We start from the raw sequence: 25,835 nt of genomic DNA on the forward strand, positions 1-25,835 counted from the left end.
GGGTCATGGTACCTCTTAAGACGACCCACGTAAAACGTCGGGTGAGTCGTCATCGACTTGGGCAAGTCTATGGTGTACGCCGCTCCATGCCGGCTGAGGACCGTGAAGGGTCCAATGAAGCGGTGCTTCAGCTTGTTGCTCTCGACCGAGCTAACAGTGTTTAGCGGTAGGTTTCTAGTATCTAGGAGAACTAAATTCCCAACCTTAAACACGTTCATGTTTCCTCTTCCATTTCGGTCAGAGTACTCCTTCTGTTTATCTTGGGCTTGCGCCATGGAGTCTCGCACCCTGCTGAGTATGTTCAGCCTGTCTTCGGCAAACGAGGACAGTTGCTTCCGCAAGGCGGCTGGACTCACGTCCGAGACTTGGGAGGAAAAGGTTTTCCGAGCCTCTCCCCCCAGTTCTGCCGAGTAGAAGCTCGCTCCCAGCGCTGTGAGGAACAACACGATGCCGATGAGGCTTGCAAGGGTAAGCACCCACCGACCTTTGCGATCCACGAGGTAAATCCCTACGAAGGTGAAGATGAAGTTACTGAAGGACACGAGCGCTGAGAGCCAAATGGCCGTGGTCGGACCCGTAAACCCTGCGAGCTGGATGATGGTGGCGCCGTAGTACATGACAGTGTTGATCCCGCAGAGCTGTTGAAGAGCTTGCAGGAAGCAGCCGAGCCCCAGCGCTCGCAGCACCGCAGGAGAGCGAATGTCGTCCCATATATTCGCGTTCTGCTCCTCTGCACGCTCGATCTCCGCCTCAATGTGGCTGCCTTCCGTCTGCACATCGTCCGTGCCTCGGATCTTCCTCAACGCAGCCTTCGCCTCCTCCATCCTGCCTTTACTGATCAAGTATCTCGGGCTTTCGGGCAGCAGCAAGAAACCAAAGAACTGCACAGCTGCAGGGACGGCTGCCAGACCGAGCATGTATCTCCAGCCACCGTCCACATCGGCCAGCAGAGCGTCCAGCAGTCCAGAGAAGAACTGGCCGCCCGTGACCAGCGCCGTGTTGAGCGACACCAGGCGCCCTCGGATGTCAGGGGGCGACACCTCGGCGATGTAGAGCGGCACGGTCATGGACGCGAAGCCGATGGCCACCCCCACGATGAGCCGGCCGAAGAGCAGCGTCACGAAGGTCTGTGCCGCCTCCATGAGGCACGAACCCAGCGCGAACATGGCGGACGACAGCAGGATCACGGGCCGCCACCCGAAGACGTGGTTGTCGCAGCTGCTGAGCGCCGCGCCGGCGATGGCGCCGAACACGGCGGCGGACACGGCGCTCTCGCTCTGGAGGTCCGTCAGGCGGAAGGCCTCGGGCCCTTTGAGCAGCCCCAGCGCCCCCGAGATCACGCCCTAATACAGCAGCAGCAGCAAGAGCAGGAGTCCAACAAGTGAGTCAGCAGTCTCCGATGAAAGGTAGGTCCTTCTCTCTCACCGTGTCGTAGCCGAAAAGGAAGCCGCCAATGGTGGAGCACAGCGTCAGCACATACAGCACGGTCGGGTTGCGCCTGCTACTCTTGTCTACGAGCGGCGTGGCCTCCTGGCAGGTCCCAGCAGCGCCAGCGTCGACGTACGTCATCGCGCTCGCTTATTGGTCCTTTGTGCCGCACCGTATCATGTACACAATTTTTAAGCTATTCGGGACCTTTTTTAGGATAATGCTTCCTAGATTACCTAGATCTAGAAAGTGCGCTGCAAAAAGTCATACATATCTAAATCATAGCAATACACACATATATTAATTCATATACCAATCAAACAATATTATTTTCACTCAAATGATGCATTAACCATGTATAATACCCGATTGTTGATATTAACCATACATGAGTAATAAGTGTATCTTATTACTACTTTTCTCAAGTTCCCAAATGATACGCAAAACCAAGTGTTTTCATTCATTTCTCAATCACCGCGTTCCAGAAACACGGCAAATACATCGTGGAGATTGACTGGTATGAAGACGACACCATGGGCAATTACACTTGCTGAGGGCACGGCGACGACGTCGTTCACAAAATTTGAGACCGCGGCAAACACCCGGTTACTAATCAACCTACGTACGAATCGCGATTTAAGGACATATTTGCATAGATCAGCGTCTCCTCTTTCTTATGAGCCCTCCCTGGCTTTCTAGAAATGAAATCCCATGAAGTTGTGATCGTTTGAAAAAGTTATCTCTTTTTCGAAGCCGAAAACTAAAAAACATATTGGTGGTCTATACGTAAAATTGCACGGGGGAGCCAACGGTGTCGTCGGATTGTTCAGATTCGACGTGTAACTGACCTAAAAGTTACCTTTTGTGTGTAATTTCAGAATAGTGACATTGGGTGACACTAAGTATCATTTTGATTAACACTTGGAGACAAATAACAAAATGTTTTGCCTAAGTCTTAGCAGAAAGCTAAGCGTCCGAAGAGTTGCAGGATGTCTTCTGCTTCTTAGTAGTTGTAGTGTCCCGTCCGCGACGGTCACAGTTTTCCTTTGCAGCCGCAGCCGTAGCTGCCCGGTGCTCACGGCGCGCTTGCTTCGCCGTTTTTGCGTCTTCGCCTTGTTTCTTTGACGGGGCTGCATACATCACGTCCGACCTGAATTCCTCCGTCACGTATTTGCGAGTGCATCTCGTCGTCGATTGCGCCCCACGTGAAGATCGCAGGCAGCAGTGTGTAGTTCTCGCGGCTGCAGTACTTTGTAATCTTGCCGTCGACAGTCTTCTGTAGACGGATACATACAAGAACCACGTCACCTACTCCTGCGGCAAACTCTTGAAACCACTCCACCAACCACACGACGTCGGCCTTGGCGGCGTGCTTGTTCAGCTTGTTCCCGTGCGCCTCTGGCGCGATGTTACCATCACGAACCCTTCCTTTATAGCGCTGAATAGTGAGCGGTGCCACATCAAGACACTTTGCAAACGAGGGACGGCATACTTGCCCGATAAAGGGCAAGTAGTAGTGAAATTTTTCTCGCGCCCCGCCACCACGACGCCGCTCAACGGTGTCCGTCTGCATCAGCAGTGCCAACATCGTGTAGATACTGGTCACTCGCTCCGAGCGAGTCATCTGGGAGAGTGAGCACACCAACCACTTGATCTCACGCGCCGTTCCTTCGAGACAACGGCGCTCGCACGCGTCTGCCTGGATCAACGCAGCAACCTTCTGTCGCAAATCGACCTCAATCAAATTGATACTTATGTCCTCTTCGTCCTCACTGGCGCTTTCCACACTCTCGCCGGTCAATCGTTCGTCTTCATCGTCCTCTTCTGCACTCATCTCTTTCTCACTCCAGTCCTCATCCGCGCTGTTGTCGGGATCGTCGCTCTCGGCCGCGCTGTTTCCCAGATCGCCTTCGCCGCTGCGACTTTGCTGGACTTGTTCAGTGTCTTGAGGAAGCTGAATGGGTTCTTCAGGCGTCGCAGCGGTAGCAACCGCGCTAGGAGGAAGCGGCGTCAACGTCAGGGAGCTCGACGGTGACTGCAGCGGGCTGGAGGAGCCTCCTGCAGTGCTAGAAGGAGTAGGGCTTAGCGGCATGGCAGATATCTTGACGGTGGTTGGCAAAATCGATTGTGCGGGCGGCCCAGTTCGGTTTAGTGACGGTTCGAATTTTCAAAACACAAAACCCTCCGTTTCTCAAAACTTCATTTAAGTGCGAAAATCAGTCGCCCAACTTTGAAGGCGATTATCTCGATAACTCTAAAAGGTGGATTAGTAACATTATGTCAGCCGCCGTCTCAAATAGCAACAATTAATATTATTGAGTTATGATATTGATCTCATGCTTCAACTATAATATATCATTTGTGTCATATACTACAGCGACATTTGATCTTTTAGTACACTTACCACTAATAGCATATCATACGCAGGAACGCTACTGCTACGGAACTCTGACTACATCCCCTCGACTACTACGCTTTAGTATGGATCAGATATTTTGAGTAGGACCAAAAGCCGAATGTCGACGCCACCAGCGGCGGGGATGGCGGCTTCTGCTCCTCCGGCGGCAGCGGCGGGCAAGAACTCTCCGCACTTGCACTCGGTGGCCAGCAGCCTGCGCTCGTGCCTGGACGGGATGCTGCCGGACAACCTGCGCAACGACAGCGCGGCGTTCGCGGCGCACCTGGCGCAGCAGAGGGCGCGGCTGCAGACGGAGAAGAACTCGTGGCGCTTCGGGCTCAACTACCTCTTCGAGACGCTCAAGCAGCACAAGGACTGGTACGCGCGCAACCAGCAGTTCGTGCAGCTGCGCAAGGACGCGCGGCGCTTCGAGGCGCACGTGGCCACGGTGCGCACGCTGCTGGCCGAGAGCGTGAGCAAGCTGGACCTGGAGGCCGGCCTGCGCGGCGCCGAGCTCGAGGGCCGCGTGGGCGCCTACAAGATCATGTTCGAGGTCACCAAGATCGTGTCCAACCTGAGCCGCCCGCTCGTCAAGCTGCAGATCCTCAAGCCCAACGAATCGTCGCTCTCCATCTACTGCGACACGTTCGTGCTGGACATCGCGCTGTCGGGAGGCGAGGGCGCCGTCGAGTCCGCCTCGCTCACGACCGTGGAGAAGGACCAGTCCAGCCAGTTCCCGGACCGAGATGAGGACCTGCTGGCGTCGCTCAAGCTGCTGGCGAGCGGCGACAGCGCCAACTTCACGGTGGGTGCGCACGGAGGCGGGCGGGTTGTGCTGTGCTTGTAGTCATTATTGTGTGGTTTGCTCATTGTTGTGCTTAGGAAAAACTCAACCGGCTGATCAACCGCGCGGAGCTGGCAGTCAAGTTCCCGGCCAGTACGTGGCTGTCAAGCTTGCAGTTGATGCTGCTAGGCTTGAGAAGAGGTTGCTGATGTGTCTACTGTATCTATTTACTTGTGATTGGCAGTGAGCTTCGAGCAGCTGGAGCTGGAGCTCTACACCAAGGTCACGGAGGCGTGCAGTCAGCAGGTAGGAGAGTTTGCCTCCTGCTTCAGTGTCGTACCATCAGACCGTCAAATTCACCCCTTAACTTTTTGTACCACCGCAGAAATACTGGACGGCCAAGCGCGCGGTGGAAGGAGTGCGCATCATGTTCAACGATCCTTACGCTTGTATCCCGGTGGTTGAGCCACCACGCAAGCGAGTGAAGCTGGACGACGCGCAGGCGTCTGCAGCAGCTGCTGCTGGCGCTACTGGGGCTGCTGATGTGACAGCGATTGACGGGGCCAGCGGACCTGGAGACGACCGCGATGACCCCAACAAGACCTCGTCGCCCGCGGATGCTCTATCCCCGCTTGCCAATGGCGAGTGGGTCGGCAGCATCAGCTTTATCGAGTGGCGGGGCGAAGTGGCGCTGCACGTGGTTGGGGAGACGCCGCTCGTGATGGCTGGACAACAGGCTCGGAAGCTGGCGCTTGTTGCGATGCACAAGCACACCGAGATGGCTGCAACCGCGCCCAAGGACGTGCACGAAGATGAAAAGTTGTTCAACGAGTTCGTGAGCTGGACGACGCCCGACGGGAAGAAGCCGATCCTTCCCCGGCTGCACTTTGCTCGTGACCGCAGCATGTGCTCTGTCTTCCCGTCGCGATCATCGCTGGCGATGCGCCAGGAGTACACGTTGACCACGAAGGAGATTTCTGGCGGTCTGAAGCTGCACTCGTTCCCCATCCCGGTACTGCCTTGTTGCGGAAATGATACTTTCACTGCGCACGGCTGACTATTGTGTTTTTGTAGCTATCAAACGCGTCGATGGAGACTCTGGCGAACGTTTTCCAAGTGTGCGGGAGGAGCTTGTTTTTCCACGCGCTGGTACTATCCGCATTCTGCTCAAGAAGCAACACCTTTGGCCAGCGCATTCCCGCCGACAATGAGGAGGCTGTTATCGGTTCGTTAGTCTTATGTTTCCCGGTTGTTTGGACAAGATCTGATTTTTTTTACTACCTATTGACAGCTCGCATTAAGGTTGATGTCGCTGCCCCCGAGCGGATTACGATGAACACTGGCGATCTACTGGGACCTGGCAAGCAAGTGCTGATCGAAGTGAACGCGAAGCCCGATTGCTCACTGGAGTTGAACGTTAAGTACCAGTCTGAGGCGAACGCAAACCCTTCGCTCCCACTGGAAAATGCTGCCACTCTTCAGAAACTAGGAGAAGCATGCCACTCGATCCCGCTGCTTACGTACTACGCGTTGAAGCGCACGGTACAAGCCAAGAACGGCACGTCCTCTGCTGGCGCTGCAGGAGCCAATGGCGAAGATTGCAACGGTATCGCTGCGTTGGACGGCGACCTGTCAGTGTCCATGAAGATGGAGGGAGAAGGCATGCTGCTGGATGAGATGGATATGTTTTAGAGCTGCTTCACGAAGCTTCCGGCGAGGTCCCCGCATCACTATGAAATTCCTGCAATAATGCAAGCTGGGTGTGAGAGGTACACGAACAGAATATTGGTATGGTATGGTTTAATCGGCTGCTTTGTCAGTCTCCGCCAGCGTCTTCGAGGACCGGCAGCGCTTTTCTAGGAGCTACTGCCTGCGGCAGCTTCAAGCCTGGATTTGATCGAGTTCGGTCCTGGACCTGAGCGACCACTTCTGGATCGGCTTGATACACGCGACCGTCCACTCCAACGAGGAACCTGCAGTCAAGCACAACGAATGGTAAGGCGTGGATTGTTGTCAAATAGTGGTTGAGATCCAGAGTCAACTTACCCCTCGCTCGCACTTTCAGAGAGCTGTCCAGATGACGCCATGTTCGCTACAGTCCGCGGTGACAGGTACGGAGCGCTGGCCGAGTTGTTGTTGCTGAGGCTGTTTGATCGGTTCCGCATGGAGGTTTTGTCGATGGACCCAGCGCCAGCAGGAAGTACGAAGCCGCCGCCATACACTGGGGCCATTTGGAACGGATTCTTGTTGGAGACCGGCCCACCGGACGCAGTGGAGGGGTCTCGAAGCTGACTGTTGCAGGACAGACACTTCTCTCGGTCGAGACTCGGCAGCATTCCAGCGCGCTTCTGACCACTGTTGCTCGAATGCTGGTGCTGGTGTCCGGCCTGCTTGCCTGTGAGGAAGGCGCTGTCGGCGTAGCTGAGGGACTTTTGCGCCTGGACGATGGACGCGTTCATGCTGTCCGAGAGGTTCTTGAGCAGCGCCAGCATCTCGTCCTTGTCGGCCTTGGACTTGAGCGCGGAGAAGACGTCGTCGCGGTTCATCTTGATGTCGATGAAGGAGCGCAAGTTCTCGACCTGCTGGCGCACGCGCGAGTCGTACAGCACCTGCTCCTTGACCTCGAGCAGGTCCTTCTTGTCCGCCTTGCTCTCGCTCAGGTGCGTCACGAGCTGCTGCAGTTCCTGACTGGCGCGTTTGAACTCGTCCTCCTCACCGAGCACTGACGCCAATGCCTTGTCTAGCTGGTTGCAGATCTCCTCGTACTTGGACTCGATGATCTCGTCCACACGCGTGCGGTCGGCCTTCTCGAGCAGCAGGCGCTGGACGTCTTCGACTGCGCACGTGTTGTCGTCCAAGGTGCGTCGCGTCTCGAGCATCATGTCCTGCACGTTGCGGCCCTGCTTGATCATTTTGTCGGTGCAGTCGCGCAGCGCGTCGTCCTTGCGCCGGTTGTCCTTCTCGACGGCCTCCATCCACATGGCCAGCGTCAGTTTGTTGTGCAGAATGTGATCCGAGTCCAGGAAGAGCTCCTTCTGCTCCTCGTTCAGCCGGTCCTCGATCTTCATGGCGAACTGCTTGGTCACCTCGTGGTCCTCGCGGATCACGTTGAGCTTCTGCTCGGTCTGCAGCACGAACTCGTTGTGGACGTCGCTCGCCCTCTCGACGCTCGCGGTGACGCGCTGGATCTCCTCGCGGTTGACGCGCACTTGGTTGGCCACGTCGTCGATCTCCTTGAGCTGCTCGGCCTGTTTGTTCTGCTGCACCTCGAGCTCGTACACTTTGGTGTTGACGTCGTCCACCTGGCCCTGCACCGTGATGAGCTTCGAGTTGACGCGCTCCACGTGCTTGGCCGTGTTGCGCGCCTCCCGCTCCATCTCGGCCATCTTGTCCCGCAGCCGGTCGAATTCGTCCACCATGTAGCGCATGGTCTCGGTCTGCATACGCAGCGCCTTGACCAAAACTTTCTTGGACACGCGCGGCTGCTCCAGTTGCGTCTTGCCTTCCAGTTCCTGGCCCAATTTCTGCCAGAGTTCGGGAGTCCCAAGGCCGATGGAGGTCAAGGCGGCGTCCACCTCATTGCGCTGCATGGTACAATAACTCGCTGCGTTGCGAGTGGCGATGGAGGAATGTCACGGGCACAACCTGTGTGTGGGTCGTATTTTTATCGGTTCAACTCGAGCACTCCCGAAATGGTTCGATCAATAACTTTGAGATACTCTATCAGATGAACTTTGCAACGATGGATCGAGTGTGCTAGCTGGGTCGAACGGGGGATGAAGTTTCGCTGCGCAGCGTTAGAAGCGACGCGTCGAGATGGATGACGCCGAGAAGTTTTCCGAGTGAGACGACGTACACCTGCGTCCAATTGGACATGGACGCCACCTTGTGGACGATGTGGAGGTTCACTTCCTCTCCAACCTGGAGCAAGACTGTGTTAGCCTAGCGCTTATGGTTGTATCTGATGACGGGAGCATTGATTTTACCAGAGGGATGTAGCTCTGAACTGGGACTGAGGTGAACTCGAAAGGGCTGAATGGCGGCCCAAGCTCGAGCTGTGAGAGTGGCAACACAGTCGTCATGAGAAGAGCTTGCTGCACAAGGAAAGAGGCTTCGATCTTCCTCACCGTGTTTGTAGTAGAAAACTCGTCCTTCTCCTCGGAGTTGAGCAGCGATAGGTCCTCCACCGCCATGATTTTCCTCTTGTCGATGTCGAGAACCTTGGACACCAAATACTCGATCTGCTTTGTCACCTTTCGATGCTTTGAGTTCTTCATCTTCAGTGCAGAAAGCATGTTAGTAAGCGTTGCTATCGCACGATGTCGCTTAGCCAGCAGATCTTACCCGAGGTCGGTTGACTGCGATAAATCTTGCGATTCCAACCTCGAGATCATATCGCCGAATGCAACCCTGCGAGAGATAACAACGGTTAGCGGTAGCCCCCAACATATCCAAAGATTCTTAGATAACGCAGGCTTACCAGCAAGATCCTGCTGTCTTTGCTGTCGCAAAGTGGGAAGTATCCTTCCTTCTTGTTTGCGCTCTGCGTGCACGAATACGAGCGTGAGAGGCGTCAGCATCCTTCCAAATCGCTGGTAAAAGCTCAGTTCTACGTACCAGCGCCTGGATAGCCTCATCGTATGTCGTTTCTCGCGTGAAGACTACGGGGACAGAGTTCATGTGATCTTTGGCGAGTTTCTGGCCCAGGATGTACTCGTTCACGTCGTATGATACCGACTTGAGACCCGCCCACTCGGCCACGATGTCGTAGAAAGACGGAGTGAGCATACTGCTCACAAAGTAGGCCACGATACAAGAAATCATGACCGGGAGCATGTGACTTAGTTGCCCCGTGAGCTCGAACACGATCACAGCCGTCGACACCGTCTGAGTAACAGAGCCGGCGAAGCCAGCAGCCCCCACCACTGCATACGTCGCTGGGCTTTGAGTCGGGCTCCAGTATACCATTAGAATTTCCCCATAGAGTCGCCCTAAAGCCGCGCCCATCGTGAAAATTGGTCCGAAGACGCCGCATGAGATGGGGGCTCCACACGGCAGCAGCGTTATCGCGAATTTCATGAGGATGTACGTGAGTAGAGCGGTCTGTGGGAAGTCGGAGATGTCCCTCCACTGCGGAAAACTCAGTCCTTGGTCTCGGAACAGCTCGTTGACCATGATCCGATCCGAGATCCGCAGAACCCCCAGCGAGAAAGTGACGGACGCAGTTAAGACGCAGATGGAGCCCACGTGAAGCGCGCGGCGCTTAAGCGAGGGCTTCGTCAACCCGAGTTTCGTGAACAATTCCATCTGGGCGTAGCGCATGACGCACATCATTTTACAATACAAACCTGCCGCGAGCTTGCACGTTTAGGTAGTGGTTAGTGAGTGAGAAGTAAAGTACGCAGCTGTAATGTATGCTGGCATACCCCGGAGATCACGCCTAGAAGCACGAACGCGAACATCTCGACGTCCAGCTCGAAGCCTGTGAAGTTGGTCTTCTCGAAGAGGAGCTCGCTCTTGAGCACGGGGGCGACTCGGAACACCAGCAAGGCGAAGGACGAGCAAATGATCCCCTCCCACAGACACTTGATCTCGTAGTGTCTCGCCGTAGCCTCGATGCTGAAGAGAACCGCCCCCACCGGAGACCCGAACGCGGACGTGACGCCAGCTGCCACCGCTGCTCGGATGAAGTTGTAGTTCGCCTGGCCGAAGTTGGCGCGACGGAACAATGGGATTTTGCCCATGAGGTACCCGATCATGGCCATGATCTGGGTGAAGGGGCCTCCGCGACCGACCGACAGCCCAGAGCTCGAGCTGATCAACGTGCCGAGCGTCTTGGCTACGAGCGTGCGGAACGAAAGGAGGTCGTCCGGGTTCTGGAAAACCCCCGCGAAGAGCCCGCGCATTGTGGGGATGCCTGAGCCGTCCGACATCGGCGTGATGTAGTGGCCGCAGCACGTCGAGAGCAGGCCGAAGACTACGCACCAGATGACCCAGATGAGATACCCCCCAAAGGAGAAGGCCCCCACCTCTTCAACCAGTTGACGCCGGAATCGGAGGAAGGACCGCACCCAGCCGTCGAACAAAAGTCCGTAAACCCCAGCGATCGACCCCAGGACCATCAGGAAGAGCCACGCGACGGGAGAGTTCGGGAGCTGCTTGAAGACACGAAGCGTGCGGATCAGCCACCGCCCGAACGGGTTCCTCTCCATCCGCCGCTTCTCCTGCAGCAGGTCATTGAAGTGGTCCACGGAGGTGGCGCGCTGCCACGTATCTGGCCACGGAAGCATACATAAGTAAGCGCCAGTAGTTTGGTGCCAACTCTACTGCTGGTAGCGATGTTGGACTCACCGTAGTTGGCTCGCATGTTCACCCTGACAGAGCAATGAGAGCTTGCTCCCGTCCAAGTGGTCGAACTACAGCAGCAACAGATACGCTGTGGTCGCGGTCGGCTGTGATCCGACCTTTGGTCTTCAATCCGTTTCAAGGAGGGCACAAATGGTTTCGGGGACGATGTGTAAGTATTTGGTTTTGGTAGTTCAGTATCGATGCAGTTATGATGTTTGAGCCCTCCTCTTCGGTCTACGAGAAGTGGACGGGGACTTCTTCCTTGCACAGTTTCGTGAGGGACGAGTCCAGGTGGATGACGCCCAGCAACTTTCCGAATTTGACGACGTACACCTGCGTCCAGCTCGAGATCGAGGCCAATTTGTGCACGCGGTACAAGTTGACGTGCTCACCAACCTACGGAAGGCAAGCAGTTAGCAGCAAGCACAGTTACCACCGGTGGGCAAAGTTTTGGGGCTTGTCATACCTGGACAGGGTAACTTTCCACTGGAATTGACGTGAACTCGTATTCGTCAAAAGGAGGCCCCAGCTCCAACTGAACAGGGACAGGGAAAACCAAGGCGACGCACAATCAGTGCAGAAATGACCGCAGCGCACCATGTTTGATGTCGACGAAGTATCCTTTGGCTGGAACTTGAGAAGGGAGAGGTCTTCCACTGCCGCGGTTTTCTTCTTGTCGATGTCCAGCACTTGGGAAATGAGCTCCTGCATGCGATCTGTTACCTTCGGGTTTTTAGCATCCGAGCTCTGCATTGTGCATCACGAAAGTTCATCATCGTAAGATATGATACTTCTTTCGCGTGAAGCAAAATACCAAGCAAATAGGTACCGACCCCACTGCTGTGAATGGCGAGAAACCTCGCAATGCCCACTTCCAGATCATAGCGTCGAAGACAGCCCTAATAACAATCCAAACGTCAGAAATTACCGTAAGAATCTGAGTGGAATAGTGCAAAAGTTTGCAACTCACCAGTAGCAGCTTGTTCTCGACATTGTCACAAAGTGGGAAGTACTCCTCCTTATTGTACGTGCTCTAAAATGCATCGTCATCGATAGATAGACAGTGAGTACGCAGGAAAATAGCACAGCTTCCACACACATCCACTTACAAGGGCCTGGATAGCTTCCTCATACGTGGTGTCACGAGTGAATACGACGGGCACCGATCCCATGTAATCCTTGGCAACCTTCTGGCTCAACACGTGCTCGTTGAAGTCGTAGCAAACCGAGTTCATTCCAGCCCAGCTCGCCAGGATGTCGTAGATAGACGGAGTGAAGATCCCACTGACGAAGTACGCCGCGATGCAAGCCACCATGACGGGGACCATGTGGCTGAGCTGGCCGGTGAGTTCGAAGAAGATGACCGCGGTCGACACTGTCTGCGTAGCCGAAGCAGCAAAGCAGGCGGCTCCGACCACTGCGTACGTTGCTGGCGATTGGTTCGGACTCCAAACTTCCATGAGCGTCTCGCCGTAGAATCGTCCGACAGCCGCGCCCATCGTAAACAGCGGACCAAAGACGCCGCAAGAGATCGGGGCTCCACACGGCAGGATACTCGAGATAAGCTTCAGAAGGAAGTACACAACGAGCGCCGTGTGCTTACTGTCCGTGAACTGCGTCCACTGAGGGAAGCTCAGCTCCTGGTCACGAAACAATTCGTTCACCATCAGTCGATCGGAGATGCGCATGATGCCGAACGGGAACGTGATAATTGCAGTTGCCAAACAGATCGAGACGACGTGAAATGCGCGACGCCGCATGGAAGGTTTGGTCAGATTGAACCTCTCCAGTAGACGAACTTGGACACTTCGTAGCGCCAGAGCCATCTTACAGTACAGCCCAGCTCCAATCTGCCAGAAAACCAAGTTAGTGTTACACTTTTCTCGTGCAAATGAAGCCACACTATCGTGCACTTACGCCTGTGATGACTCCTAGTAGCACAAACGCGAACAGCTCTCCGTCCACGTCGAATCCATTGAAGTTTGTGCGCTCGAATAGGACCTCGCGCTTCATGAACGTGATGATGTGGAACACCAAGATGCAGAAGGACGAGCAAATGATGCCCTCCCATAGGCACTTGATCTCGTAGTATTTCGCCGTCACTTCGATTCCGAAGAGGACCCCTCCCAACGGCGACCCGAAGCTTGCTGTCATGCCGCATGCCACCGCTACACAAAGATCACAACAATAATAACTCAGCACATACTTTCAGCTTTTAGGCATCTCACTCGCTCACCTGCACGGATGAAGTTGTAGTTCTGCTGTCCATAGTTCACACGTTGGAACGGCGAGATCTTCCCCATCAAGTATCCGATCATGGACATGACTTGAGTGAACGGCCCCGCGCGACCAACAGAGAGACCGGAGCCGGACGAGAGGACGGTGCCGAGGGATCTCGCAACGAGAGTGCGGAACGACAGCGTGTCTCCCGGATTCTGAAACACGCCTGCAAATAGTCCGCGCATTGTCGGGATGCCAGAGCCGTCCGAGGCGGGCGAAATGAAGAACCCACAGCAGGTTGCGAGCATGCCGAAGCCCACACACCACGCCGTCCAGAGAATGAATGCGCCGAAGGAGTATTCCCCCACTGCTTCCACCATTTGACGGCGAAGTGTCAACAGCGTACGCACCCACCCGTCAAACAAAAGTCTGCATCGCAGTAGTTAGTTTAGCTTGCGCCAATGCGATTCAAACAGGCAGCACTAGTGAAGTTACCCGTAGACTGCAGCCAGCGAGCCTAGAACCATCAGATACAACCACGTGACTGGAGAGTTGGGGAGCTGCTTGAACACGCGCAGCGACCGTAAGCATAATCGCCCCACCGCGCTGTTTTGCAAGCGTCATTCGCCCCGCGCCAGCTTCTGGAAGTGCTCCACCGAGGTGGCTCGCTGCCATGTATCTACTCAGAATGAAGTTGTTGGTCAGAGGCACTACTGGGCAACCAAAGCAGCCATGCCCAACGAGACTCACCGTAGGTGGCGTGCATGCTGACTGCTGATTCCTTGGTCCGAGTCAATTCAACAGTGGTTAGTCGCAGCACAAAGCGCCTCTTCCTCTGACGAAGCTCGCAGTCGGACAAGGACGTTGTGGCGGTTGCATATGACCATAACTAGATACGAGCATGGGACTTAAGCCACGGAGGACCGACCTACTGGGCTTGGCATGGTAGTGAGGCAGGGAACAAACGCACAAGCTGCAACTTTTCATTTCTTACTCCGACGACTTGAGAGACCAAAGCCGCACGGTCTCGTCGTCACTTGCGCTGGCGATCACGTTGGAATGAACGGGGTGGCGTGCAACCACATTCACGACGCTTGAGTGACCGTCCAGCTCAGTCACCCGCTTGCCGCTATCTCGCTGCCACACGTACACTTTCCCATCTGCATACACACGCATAATGCAACAAACCCTGTGAGTACCGCAATAATCGAGCTATGGAGTTGCTGCGAACAGCTTCGTAAGCTTACCTTCGCTTCCACACGCGACGAGCTCACTATGAGCCCCAACGAAGCACGGGCGAAGCACGTATCTCTGCTCTCGAATCCCGCGGTATTTGGCTATTACCGATCCTGTTGCGACCTCCACGCACACGACTTGCTCTTGCTTGAGAAGGTTCATGAGCAGAAACCTTCCGGATGAGGAAATGTTCAAGCACGAGATGGCGTGTTCCGCTTCCAAGAGCAGCTCATCCGATCTAAGAGCGACGTCGTACGCGCGAATCTCGAAGGCCGAAATCAGCACGAACACCTTGCTCTCGTGCGGGTGCACAACCACGTCCAAAACCCTTCGGCCGCTCCACTGGTATATGATTGAACTTTCATCGGCATTCTACACGAAAGACATACAAGCAACAGAGGTCAGAGCCATGCAGACTATGCTCTTCCGAGAAGCTTAAAAGGCGGCCGTACCCACAAGACCAGGGATTTGTCTGCGCTTCCACTCACGAACTGACCCGCACAAGGCAGCCACCGCATTTTAGTCACCACTCCACCTGGGTGCTGGAAGCGCTTCTCACACAACCCACTCTGCATCACGCGGACAATTCGAACAAATAAAACAAGCGACACAATGTTAGTGCAAGGAGCACATAAGCGCAGGATCTAAAAGGTAAACAGACCATTCGATCCCAGAGTTGGATGGTGCTGGAGCGGCTCCCACTCGAGAGCAGGAACCTGCTGTCTGGAGACCAAGCCAGGCAATCTGCGGGGCCCTCGAGGCTCTGCAGGACGTGCAATGGCTTCGACGACAGCTACACGGTAAAAGCACACACAAAACTAAGCACCATGCACCATAGCCAGCCAAATCTCATCGGCTCTTCCTCACCTGTGCCGAGTGTTCATAGCTCATGGCGTCCTCGTCCAGCTCAATCTGCCACAAGACGACGGATCCGTCGCTCGACGCGGAGGCCAGCATCTGTCCGTCGGGCGAGAAGGCCAACTCCCACACGTCGGTCTTGTGCTGCGTCAGGACCTCCACACAGTTCCCCGTCACTTTCCCTGCCAACATGGGCGGCGCCACCTGCAGATCCATCTCCGACCCGTCCTGCACCAGCCTCTGCTCAAATGGAAACAACAACAGCGTCAGCCTCCTCCTCCTCCTCCTCTCTCTATTGTCATAAAAACCCCTCACTCAACTCACCCGCAGCGCCCCCTCTGGGATAATCTCCTCCGGGCTGACCAGCGCCTCGATCCGCCGCTGCAGCTCCTCGTCCTGCCACGGAACCTGCGCGCGCCGCTTCATCTCGTCCTCGTCCCGGCACAGCAGCAGCTGGGCCAGCTGCGCCACCTCCGCCTCGCTGGGCCTGTAGACGGGCAGAATCTGCTCCTGGAACGTGCGCAGCGCCAGCGGCAGCCGCCTCTGCAGCAGCAGGTCGATGAACTTGCGGCGCAGCAGCAGCAGCGCCGCCTCGCGCGTGGCCTGCGGCGACTTCATGCGCACGCGCTCAGTGTGAGCGCCTTCCTCTGCGTCCGCGTCTCTCGGGCCGCTCGTCACGAGCCGCAGCGCCTCGTCCCACTGACGTGCGCCCATGAGCGACTGCAGCTTCTCCATGGAGGGCGAGCGCAGCTGCACTGCCGCCTCGCGCTCCAGCGCCGCCGCCGACTCGCGGAAGCCGCAGTCGTAGAGCTCGCGCAGCAGCAGGCGCGCCCACTTGCGGCGCCGCTGCGGGGGCGACGGGGCTGCTGCATCGGCAGAGGTGAGAGGAGGAGCTGCAGGGGGCGGTGGAGGCGCAGAGGACGCAGAACGCTTGCGCTTGGCGTCGTCCGGGCCGCGCGACGGCAGCATGGGCAGTGAGACCTTCTTCAACTTCAGCAAAACTGGATTCTGGTCTTTCGGGAACGTTTTGTGTTTTATTTCGTTTTTATGGTGATGTTGAGCTTGGCGGGTATTCAACCCATGGCAGTGACACTGCCATACTGCCGCAGTGTTGAGCCACACTCAGCGGCGAGCGGTGTAGCAAAAGATCCTGAAGTGCAACTTTACCATTGCATCTGGTAGCGCACGTGGTAAGCCACACTTTACCGTGGCCATCAGAGCCACTCGCAGTCGCTGCGGACGATCTCTCGCCGGTTGCAACACGTTGAATTCTAACCCGCTTCAACCACGGACGATTCGCATTCAGCCAAAAAGCAAATAGTGCCAGATCGTTTTCTTGCGTTTTGGCCAGTAAACCCGGCAAATCGCGCTGTTACCTGTAAATTAGGAAAATCTCGTACGTCAGTCGCTCTCCATATCCAGCCGCGATGTCCCAAGCGCTGCTGCGCCGCCACTCGCGCCTCTGCCTGCCCAAGCTCAAGCTGCTGCTGCTCCCTCATCCTCTGCGCACCATGTCCAGCTCCTCGTCTACTGCCGCCGCCTCGAAGCTGCGCGACTTCCCGCGCAACGAGACGTTCCCGGACGAGTTCCTGCGGCAGGTGCCCAAGACGGACCTGCACTGCCACCTGGACGGCTGCCTGCGCCCGCAGACGCTCGTCGACCTGGCCAACCAGCAGGGCGTGGCGCTGCCCACGTACGACGCCGAGCAGCTCAACCGCGAGGTCTTCAAGGAGACGTACGAGTCGCTCGAGGAGTACCTCGTGTGCTTCGCCTACGCGTCGTCCGTGCTGCGCACCAGCGAGGCGCTGGAGCGCGTGGCCTACGAGCAGGCGTGCGACCAGTTCGCGCTGGGCGTGCGGTACTTCGAGACGCGCTTCGCACCGCAGCTCAACGCCGTGCCGGGCGAGCTCTCGCTCGAGCAGGTGCTGCTCAGCGTCAACCGCGGGCTCCAGCGCGCCGCGGACGAGTTCAACGCGCAGGACCCGGACGTCGTGTCGGGCCTGGCCCCGCGCTTCGGCTACGGCATCATCGTGTGCGCCATGCGCTTCTTCACGGCCGACTTCTCGCCCTACTACAAGCAGTTCTGCGAGGTGCACCGCCACGAGGACGCGCACAGGCTCTACGGCCTCGCGTCCATGGCGCTCATCACGCAGGCCTACGAGACCAAGGTGCAGCACGGCGTGCCCATTGTGGCGCTGGACATCGCGGGCGCGGAGCGCGGATACCCCGCGCACGACCACGTGGAGGCTTTCGCCTTCGCGCACAAGAAGTTCATGCACAAGACGGTGCACGCGGGCGAGGGCTACGGCCCCGAGAGCATCTTCGAGGCCATCACGGACCTGCACGCCGAGCGGATCGGCCACGGCCTGCACCTGTTCCGGCACGACACGATCGAGAAGCCCGACATGGACGACAAGCAGCGCAAGGCCTACTGCCACGACCTCGTGCAGTACATGGGCAACTCGCGCACGTGTCTGGAGGTGTGTCTGTCCAGCAACCTGCAGACGCTGCCCGAGATGGAGCTCGACGCCAGGAACCACCCGCTGCGGGACATGCTCACGAGCAAGCTGGCCGTGAGTCTGTGCACCGACAACTGCACGGTCTCCCACACGGACATGGTGCGCGAGGTGCGTCTGGCCTGCGACGCGTTCCAGCTCACGCCGCACGAGCTGCGCCAGATCCTGCTCACGGGCTTCAAGCGCTCCTTCATGCCGGGCGACTACGCCGACAAGCGCGCCTACACGCACCACGTGATCGACTATTACGACCACCTCATCCGCAAGTTCGGCATCGACGACAAGAGCAAGTCTGGCTAAGCCGCAGTCAATCGCTCGTCCTTTAGTAGCAATGGTGAAAATACACGTGTTGAAGCTGTCCCTCCTACTCGTTCAGCGCGTCTACCGCTTGGCCCGAATCTGCTTCTCCTTTCGTCGGCCTACGGCAGCGGCAGTCTTCTCCTGGATGTCCGAGATCTTGCACGGTCTCAGCACGTCGTCCTGCTGTGGTTCGTCGTTGTCGGAGTCGCCAAAGTCGTCAGCAGCGGGCGGCGTAGGTCGCAGCAGCGCACCAGTGGCGTTGGACGCGCCAGCGCCTCCTCTGGGACGGTCGCCATTGCGCGAGTGCCGCGTGTGGCCGCTGTCGTGACCTCCCACGTCCACCTTCATGGTCGGGTGCTGGGAGCCCAATGCCGCGGCTGCAGGCGCATTCGTGGCGATGTTGTGGATGTCCACGAGCTCACCTACGCGCTGCTCGATGAGTCCCAGAAGCTGGGCCATAGTGACGTCCGTCACGCCGTGCGCAGACAGTTGAGCCGCGAACGCTTCGTCGTTGGGGCCCTGGAGCTTGTGGAAGAGCCCCATTGCGCCAGCCTTCATCACCTCGGCAGCTTCTGCGGCCTCACTGTGACGAGCCTCGAGCCGAGCCACCTTCTGTCGGGACTTCTCGATCTGGTCCTCTAGCTGCTGCTTGAGCGCGCGTCGTCGTGCATCCTCGGCCGACCCCATCGACCCATCGCGAGTCTGCTCGTTCACCTGGGCCTCGAGTGCGTTGTTCTCCACCTCCAGCGCTTCCATCTCAGTGCTCAGCTCGTTGATCATGTTGAAGAGAGAGAAGTTCTTCTCCTCCGCAGCGACCAGCGCAGCAGCGAGAGCGTGGGAGTCTCTCTCCCCAGTCTTGCGCTTGATCTTGGCCAGACCGTCTTGAGCTATCCGCAGCCGCTCGCTCTGCTTCTGCAAGTCGTTGGCTTTCTCGTGGAGCAGCCGCTCATTCTTCTGCGTCTCGTCGCGCAGCTTGATGTCGGGCGTCGACAGCAACTTGAAGCCACCAGGCAGAGACCGACCGGACGTGTTGCTGGGCAGTGGGGAGCTGATGCTTCCTGGTGTTGCGTTGTTGATGAAGTGCGGTCGCGAAGGACTCTTCGGCGTACGCAGTCGTGGAATATCACGGATCATTGCCCGGTCCTCCGCGAGTTGTCCAGTCTTCTCAAACCACCCGGACTCGAACTCGTTGCCGTCCTCCGCGACCTGGTTGCGCAGCGCCTCACTCTGTCGGTTGGCTCGATCTCGAGCGTCACCTGCTGCCTGCGACGCCTGCGCGACTTGAGCAGCCTCCGCCTGGGCCTGCGCAGTCTCCCGCTCGAGCTTGTCGAGCACTGCAGCCTGCTGCACCTTTTCACGGCGCAAGGCCTGGATCTGCTCGCGCAGCGCCTTGTTCGCGTTGCAGACCTCGTTGTAGCGCGTGAGCACTTTGTCCAGGCGGTTCTCGAGCGTCCGAATCGGCTTCAGCTCTGTCGTAGCAGCGCAGAGCTGGGCGTTCGTGGCGTCACACAGCGCCTTGCGCGCTTGGAAGTGCTCGACTCGCAGGGTGCGCAGCGCTAGATCCAGGTCATGGGACCGACGACGCTCGCTGTCCAGCCGCTTCGCGTACGTGTCGCCTTGCTGCATCAGCGCCGTCACCCGCTCTCGAAACATCGGGCTCTCGAGCCGCGACGGACTCAGCGGGATACTCTGCACATCTGGCGGAAACACACGCGGCGTACGAGCTCCACCGCTGGCCAGGTGATACCGGTTGTTCCCATTCGTACTGCGAGGACTGAACATGTTGGACATGGCGCCCCCCGCCGTAGGCGCGTTGCTCATGGTCGCGAGAGGAAGCACGCCGTCGCCTGGACACCTTCAGGTTGTTCGACCGCTCAACCGCAGCAGCGCCAGCTCCTTCAGCCTAAATGGGGACAACGTTGAAGTGGTGCTGGCACAACTATTTTGGAGAGGACTTACCTGTAGCTTCCGGGGCCGAAATACTCGCCATTCGCGACCAAGGCAGGAAACCCCGACTCGAAGCAGTGGACGCAAAGGGGACGGGGGGGCAAGCCCTCAGGAAATGAAAATATAAAATACATTCATGCGCTGTTGCAATCTCCGGCTTTTGTTTGTCCTTTTGCTGCTTGCCCATAGCAGAAGTGTACACATGGGCTTCTTGTTCATTCGGGATCATCTCCAGCGTCTTCGTCGCTTTTTTCTCGTGTTTTGTCGTCTTGTGGTTCATATACATGCATACCGAGTGCTAGTGAGCGGTCGGATAGCCAGCCAGCCCATCAGTACTTGCTAGTCGGCGGCGCAGTGTGGTATGACGACGAAGGGCTCTCACGCGAGTACTCCCCGCCCTCTTCATTCGTCGGCTTCACGTCACGCACGCGGCCTTCCGTGGCATCCACACAAATGCTGAGCCCGACGGGAAGCAGCACGGCGCTGTTCAGCCACGCGCACACCGCTGCAGCCATCAGCGTCCGGAAGAAACAGTTCCCAGCGGGTTCGAAGACGGGCGTGGCGACAAGCGCGAGCGCTGCGATGGCAACGAACTTGGAGACGGCGACGCCCAACGTCCACGACGCGAGAAGCTGCGCCAACACCTTCCGAACGCAGGCATCGCCGCCAGGTGAGTAGCCCAAGTCGTCAGTGATGGTGCGAGCCTTGGCAAAAAGACGAGCAAAATGCCCCGAGAATCCGACGGAAAAGGTGACGGCGATCGAGAGGCTCACAATCGAAAGCGAGTTGATTGGGACCCCCATCGGCATCATGAGGCCAGCGACTTGGACAACCGTGGCTGCAGCGACACAAGTCACCGCAAATCCATACCAGTAACTCCCCAGAGCCAAACTCTGCAGCACGAACACCACTGCGAGTCCGACACCCACCACAATGTACGCAGTACGACGAACCGAGTGGAACTGATCCAGATAAACGTACTCGGGGGAGTACGCCCACACATCGATGCCAGTTTCCTCGCTGATCCACTTGGCAATGTGCTGAGCTTGCGAGTAGGCTGCGATTGCTCCTTCTTGGCTTCCTGAAATCTTTGACGAGCCGACTGTAGTGCTCAGAACCTTGTACACAAACGCCGTCACATCACTGCCGTAGCCAGTGCCATTGAGAGTCACGCCCGCAGCAGCACTACTGCTCATGGCAGGAATAGGTTGGCTATCAACGCTGAGCTGTCCATGGTAGCGCGTGCCTGCTGCGTACGAGCACAAGGGTCCAGCAGCCGCAGTCGAGAACATGCTGAACAACGACATGAACGATTCATCGGGCACTGAGAGCACCGCACTTGAGTCAGCGAGACACGATGGCGCGTTGGACGCGCGCTTGAGCACATATTCAGCGCTGCTCTCTTCCGGTAGAATAGCGTAATACGAGTAGTCGTTCTCCGCATCGACGCGGCAGCACTCACTGGCTGGGTCAACAAAGCTCCAGAAGTCGTCCAACCATGATCCAACAACAGTGCCGTCCTTGAAAAACGTGACGTTGCTTTCCCCAGCGGCAACCAACGCACTGAGAATATTCGGGATCGACAAGTCGTCGCAGAACTCCTTCGACGAGCACAGTTTGCATTGAGCTTCCGCATCGTTGGCGAGATCGTTGAATCCGGTAGGGTTGCTTCCGTAGCCAGCTTCAACAACGAAATAGGCAGGGAACTCCTTCGTCGACAAGTCATTTTCGTCCACTGCACGGTAGTATGCGTGCAGATACGAGTTCGTCGGGATGAACGAGTTCGGTGAAAGACCGCGATCCATTGCCTCGATGGAGACAATCGCCGCCAGAGTACACGCGGCAAACACGAGGAGCACCAACACCTTCGACACCTTCTTGAGCAGCACATGGATGTATCCAGCAACGCATCGGTTCATCAAGTTCAAGTCGGGCAGTGAAATAGTGCTTCCAGGGAACGACGAGTTTTCGGTCGCAGCAGTCGTCTCGTCTTCGGAGAGGCGAGGGCGGCGAGCGAACGATGCCCGCTTACAGCAGATCACATCGTACGTGCCGCTGAGCTCACGACGCTTGTCCAGCGCTACGATGGCGAGGAACAAGGTCATTTGCAAAGCAAAACTGGCTGCGAGCCCAAGCACCAACGATCCAGCGAGCCACTGTGCAGCTGGCATGGTCGAATATGCTGCAAAAGCAACGATACAGCACTCGCATACGCACGTCGCGATCATGCTGGGGCCGATATAACCCGTTGCCTCGCACAGCAGCACACACGTGATCTCATGAATACCGAAATCGTTGTCTTCAAGACCCACAAACAGTGAGCGCTGCTCCATCTTCAACTCTTCTTGCTTCAGGTCGACGGCATGCAGGATCAGGAAGATGTTTCCAGTGCCGATCGCAAGTACAACCACCGGCATCACAACGAGCGTCACGATCTGAAGCTTTACTCCAGTCCACGCAAAGATACCCAAGGTCCCGCCCACGGCCATCAGGATGCACGCAACGCCCATGAAACCCACACCGATCTTTGACGAATGGAAGAAGCGGTAGTCCAGCTTCCAGTGGTTCAGTCCAATGACCACGTAAACAAACATAAAGAGAAAGCCTGCAATTCCAGCCTTGAAGACGATGTCCAAGTTGGAAGCAGCCACGAACTCGTCGTCAGCAGACACCTCTGCAGCATAATAGATATCATACATCGTGTTGGTATCCGATTCTTTCTCCATCCGCGCGATATACGCGCGTTCCCAAGCGATTGCATCTGCGTTCTTAGCACCATCCTGGTGGTTAGTCACCATGGCAGTTGAAAAGAGAGTTGTCGCTTGCTCCAGATAAGCACTGGCATTCAATGATCCACCGTCAGTACTCAATCCGCCCAGGTACTTCTCCAGCTCAGCCATCGGCACCCCAAACGACGACGCACAAGGGCAGCCGCTCATACTCGTCGGAAGCGAAGCACCCGAGGCATTGAGTTGCACTTGCAGCTCACTGCACACATTACCGTCCGCTCGTTCCGGAGCATTAGCGCAGTTGCTCAAGTGCTTGCCTACGAGCCCATACGCATCGTACATGTTGAAGTGATCCATGCTGTTCTGGAAGTACTGCGTTACGGAATTCACCTGGCATGGAGAGCTCGAGGCGTCTTTGACGCAGATCTCACTCAGTGTAATACTGTCAGCGGCAACCTCGCTTCCAATGACTTGCTGCAAGCGGATCGCCTCCTTGATATACGCTGGTCTGGTCACTGCGCCGCCGTCCTTAGTGACAAGGACCAGTCGTTCCATACGATCCACTGGCCCAAGCATCTCGCCGAAGCGCGTCCTCTCCTGAAAAACAGAGCTCCTACCGGAAACCCACAGCTTCATGGAGTCCGTCTCCACTTCCATGCGGATCAACCCACTCGAGCAGCAAACGACAACCATCAACGACAGTAGAATAATGTACAACGGGTGGTTCCCCATGGCCACGAAATCTCCCCAGCGTTTCAAGTGCATCGTCAGCCGGTCATCCCAACGTCCGATTCCCTTCAACTGATCCAAATTCACGAGTGACAGCATTCCAGATCCCAAACCGTTAACAGGGTCGTCCAGCACAGACTGGCGCTTCTTCCTGCCGTACCGCGTCGAGTACGCGAAGCCGAGCGCAAGCGCTGTGGCGCCAAAGAATGCGAGAACAGCAAGGACATAGTTTAGCACGGCAAAACTACCACCCTCCGCACGGGACGACAAATCCGACAGTAAAGACTCAAGCTTATCAGCAGCGCTGGTGCTGGTCGTGGCTGTAGTGACAGTGCTCAAATCGTCGGATGCCGACGTACTGCCGGAACTGTAGCAAGCCGCCTGATACTGCCGGCTGTCATCATCACTCACAGCACAGAGCGAGCCACACGTATCCACGCACGACTCAAGCCGCGTATCCATCGGCGAAAAGCAGCCAGTCGTGTTGCTGCTGTCACAGGCACAGATCTTGTCCTCCTGCTCAGCCGCTGACAGCTGCTCCATCGTAGTGAAGATCACCTGCGAGGGCGATCCCACACCGTCAAAGCTGTACGCTCCAAGGTACCCCAACATGTCCGAGCCTGTCGTCGAGCAATTACCATCGGCATTCATCCCGCACAACAGCGGCATGAAGCCCGAGTCGGCCTCACAAAAGTCGTGCAGGTCGCGCACCATGTCACTGCCCACGTAGTAGGTGGCCTCCTCGATGGCGGGGAAGACCTCGTCCGCGTGGTCCGCGTCTCCCTCCATAAGCCGCACCTGCGTCACGTCCACGAACAGGCTGTTGCTCGGATGGCACGTGAACTGGCACCACAGGTTGCGCAGGTTCTGCTTGCAGGACGTGCACTCTCCAGGCAGCTTCCGGACCTGCAGGCTCAGCATCTCGTACTGCGTCTCGGTACAGCACAGCAGCCCCTCTCCGTCTCCACTCACCGTCTCGTTGAACAGCAGGGGGCAGTCCGTCTTGAACTTCTCCTGGTTGGTCTCGGACCACGCCGAGAAGTTGTTGGCAAAGCCCTGGGCGTGGGCCTCCTCCACCCCGATGGGGAAGTACTGGGCCGGTAGTGCCGCCCCCGTCGTCACATTCACATAGGCCGCGTCAAAGGCCACGCAGTATCCACTCGCCTGCTGATAGCTCCCCAGCACAGAGATGGCAGTCACGTCGTCAAGACAGTCGTCGCCTCCCGAGTACTTGCAGGTCGTCAGCTGCTGCTGCAGCGTCACGAGTGCCGCCGCGTCGGCGTCGAAAGCCGTTTGGGCGGCGGCCGCCGTCTCGCTCTTGAGTCCGCGCAGACTCGAGCCGCCTCCGCCCCCGACCACGACGCTGTTGATAATGGGCAGCATGGCCAGCGCGAAGAGCGACGAGGTCCAGAGCTGCGGCGGGTAGAAGCCGCTGCCCGCGATCTCGCTGGTCGTGCTCTTGACGCGCAGCATGAGCGCGCGGCGCCTGGTGCCGCGCCGCCAGTGGACGCGCGCCAGGCCCGTCTTGGCCGACAGCGACGCCTTGGATCCCTCATCCGCCGCTTGGCTGCCGCTGCCGCCCGCTCGCGGCGCCTTGGCGACCCGACGACTGCGCAGGAAGCGGCGGCCGTGGAAGGCCAGCGCCAGCAGCAGCACGAGGCTCAGGCCGGCCGACACCAGCCGCAGGTACGTGAAGAAGATGATGGACAGCTCGGCGAACAGCGCCTCGAGCCACGCGCGGAAGCACGGCGTCGCGATCGCGAGGCTGATGGCCGCGAACAGCCACATGGCGCCTGGTCCTGTGATCCTCTGGGCGCCGATATCGAAATGATGTCATAGCAGCCGCAAGGCGAAAGCGTAAAGCGGGGGAGGATAGTGACAGAGTGGCACTTCATCACTGCAGCGACGGGGCGACGGAGAGGGGCCATCACCTTCGACAACACATTGCCTGTATAGCACGACGGTATCGACATTGGCGTTCAGGTAATGAGAGGCTGTGTAAAAACCTCTGAAACCAGATGCGCGTATCCATATGGTTTTTTCCATAAAGTGACCTGGGCTCAGTATGCGGTCCGTTGCGACACCTCTTCCGAGTCTGTCGGTCGACAGACGCACATCGACGTGCTCGAGTGAATCTGCTCGCTCGCTGCCGCCGCCTTCTTGGCTGCACGGAGCCTCCGCTCGCTCGCGCGCTGGAGGTCTTCTCATCGCAAGTAAGCCTGGCGACAACTTGACTGTGAGCTCTGTCGCCTTGGACGACAAGGACGGCAGCATGGCGTTGGGCTGCAGCATGGTCTACTGTTCCCTCCCGCCTCAAATCTCGGGCTTGCTGTCGCGGGCTT

General features: G+C 57.3%; 10 protein-coding genes across 10 annotated transcripts; 2 read left to right on the forward strand and 8 right to left on the reverse strand.

Moving 5' to 3' along the window:
* Window positions 1–301: 301 nt before the first annotated feature.
* Window positions 302–1,569, reverse strand: PHYSODRAFT_249258 (hypothetical protein; the record flags this gene model as incomplete). Its single annotated transcript, XM_009518417.1, has 3 exons — window positions 302–310; window positions 357–1,343; window positions 1,426–1,569. 3 exons carry the CDS (start codon window positions 1,567–1,569, stop codon window positions 302–304), a joined length of 1,140 nt encoding a protein of 379 aa, XP_009516712.1.
* Window positions 1,570–2,605: 1,036 nt separating this feature from the next.
* Window positions 2,606–3,313, reverse strand: PHYSODRAFT_375757 (hypothetical protein; the record flags this gene model as incomplete). The annotated part of the gene is made up of 1 exon (XM_009518418.1): window positions 2,606–3,313. A coding segment is annotated over one exon (708 nt), but the record flags the coding sequence as incomplete, so codon positions are not given.
* A 669-nt stretch (window positions 3,314–3,982) lies between these two features.
* PHYSODRAFT_284462 (hypothetical protein) lies at window positions 3,983–5,221 on the forward strand. Its single transcript, XM_009518419.1, has one exon. The coding sequence runs from the start codon at window positions 4,062–4,064 to the stop codon at window positions 4,671–4,673; it is 612 nt and encodes a 203-aa protein (XP_009516714.1). The 5' UTR covers window positions 3,983–4,061; the 3' UTR covers window positions 4,674–5,221.
* Window positions 5,222–6,426: 1,205 nt separating this feature from the next.
* Window positions 6,427–8,200, reverse strand: PHYSODRAFT_309797 (hypothetical protein; the record flags this gene model as incomplete). Its single annotated transcript, XM_009518420.1, has 2 exons — window positions 6,427–6,583; window positions 6,657–8,200. The coding sequence occupies 2 exons, from the start codon at window positions 8,198–8,200 to the stop codon at window positions 6,427–6,429; spliced, it is 1,701 nt and encodes a 566-aa protein (XP_009516715.1).
* A 166-nt stretch (window positions 8,201–8,366) lies between these two features.
* PHYSODRAFT_309798 (hypothetical protein) lies at window positions 8,367–10,977 on the reverse strand (the record flags this gene model as incomplete). The annotated part of the gene is made up of 8 exons (XM_009518421.1): window positions 8,367–8,531; window positions 8,597–8,665; window positions 8,738–8,887; window positions 8,955–9,020; window positions 9,091–9,153; window positions 9,228–9,968; window positions 10,037–10,884; window positions 10,962–10,977. 8 exons carry the CDS (start codon window positions 10,975–10,977, stop codon window positions 8,367–8,369), a joined length of 2,118 nt encoding a protein of 705 aa, XP_009516716.1.
* A 215-nt stretch (window positions 10,978–11,192) lies between these two features.
* On the reverse strand, window positions 11,193–13,774 carry PHYSODRAFT_467681 (hypothetical protein; the record flags this gene model as incomplete). Its single annotated transcript, XM_009518422.1, has 9 exons — window positions 11,193–11,354; window positions 11,425–11,493; window positions 11,556–11,705; window positions 11,792–11,857; window positions 11,929–11,991; window positions 12,068–12,808; window positions 12,876–13,126; window positions 13,195–13,607; window positions 13,674–13,774. Coding segments are annotated over 9 exons (2,016 nt in total), but the record flags the coding sequence as incomplete, so codon positions are not given.
* Window positions 13,775–13,798: 24 nt separating this feature from the next.
* On the reverse strand, window positions 13,799–16,232 carry PHYSODRAFT_349334 (hypothetical protein; the record flags this gene model as incomplete). The annotated part of the gene is made up of 8 exons (XM_009518423.1): window positions 15,597–16,232; window positions 15,282–15,512; window positions 15,076–15,207; window positions 14,867–14,983; window positions 14,426–14,786; window positions 14,202–14,338; window positions 13,929–14,067; window positions 13,799–13,857 (listed from the first exon to the last, which is right to left on the reverse strand). Exons 1-8 carry the CDS (start codon window positions 16,005–16,007, stop codon window positions 13,799–13,801), a joined length of 1,587 nt encoding a protein of 528 aa, XP_009516718.1. The 5' UTR covers window positions 16,008–16,232.
* A 467-nt stretch (window positions 16,233–16,699) lies between these two features.
* Window positions 16,700–18,088, forward strand: PHYSODRAFT_294606 (hypothetical protein; the record flags this gene model as incomplete). Its single annotated transcript, XM_009518424.1, has 1 exon — window positions 16,700–18,088. One exon carries the CDS (start codon window positions 16,700–16,702, stop codon window positions 18,086–18,088), a length of 1,389 nt encoding a protein of 462 aa, XP_009516719.1.
* Window positions 18,089–18,169: 81 nt separating this feature from the next.
* Window positions 18,170–19,909, reverse strand: PHYSODRAFT_476878 (hypothetical protein; the record flags this gene model as incomplete). Its single annotated transcript, XM_009518425.1, has 1 exon — window positions 18,170–19,909. The coding sequence occupies one exon, from the start codon at window positions 19,907–19,909 to the stop codon at window positions 18,170–18,172; it is 1,740 nt and encodes a 579-aa protein (XP_009516720.1).
* Window positions 19,910–20,364: 455 nt separating this feature from the next.
* Window positions 20,365–25,281, reverse strand: PHYSODRAFT_466676 (patched family protein; the record flags this gene model as incomplete). Its single annotated transcript, XM_009518426.1, has 3 exons — window positions 20,365–24,804; window positions 24,850–25,017; window positions 25,096–25,281. 3 exons carry the CDS (start codon window positions 25,279–25,281, stop codon window positions 20,365–20,367), a joined length of 4,794 nt encoding a protein of 1,597 aa, XP_009516721.1.
* Window positions 25,282–25,835: the final 554 nt, after the last annotated feature.

The sequence above is a fragment of the Phytophthora sojae genome (genome assembly GCF_000149755.1).
Source record: "Phytophthora sojae unplaced genomic scaffold PHYSOscaffold_1, whole genome shotgun sequence".
Classification (NCBI taxonomy): domain Eukaryota; phylum Oomycota; class Peronosporomycetes; order Peronosporales; family Peronosporaceae; genus Phytophthora; species Phytophthora sojae.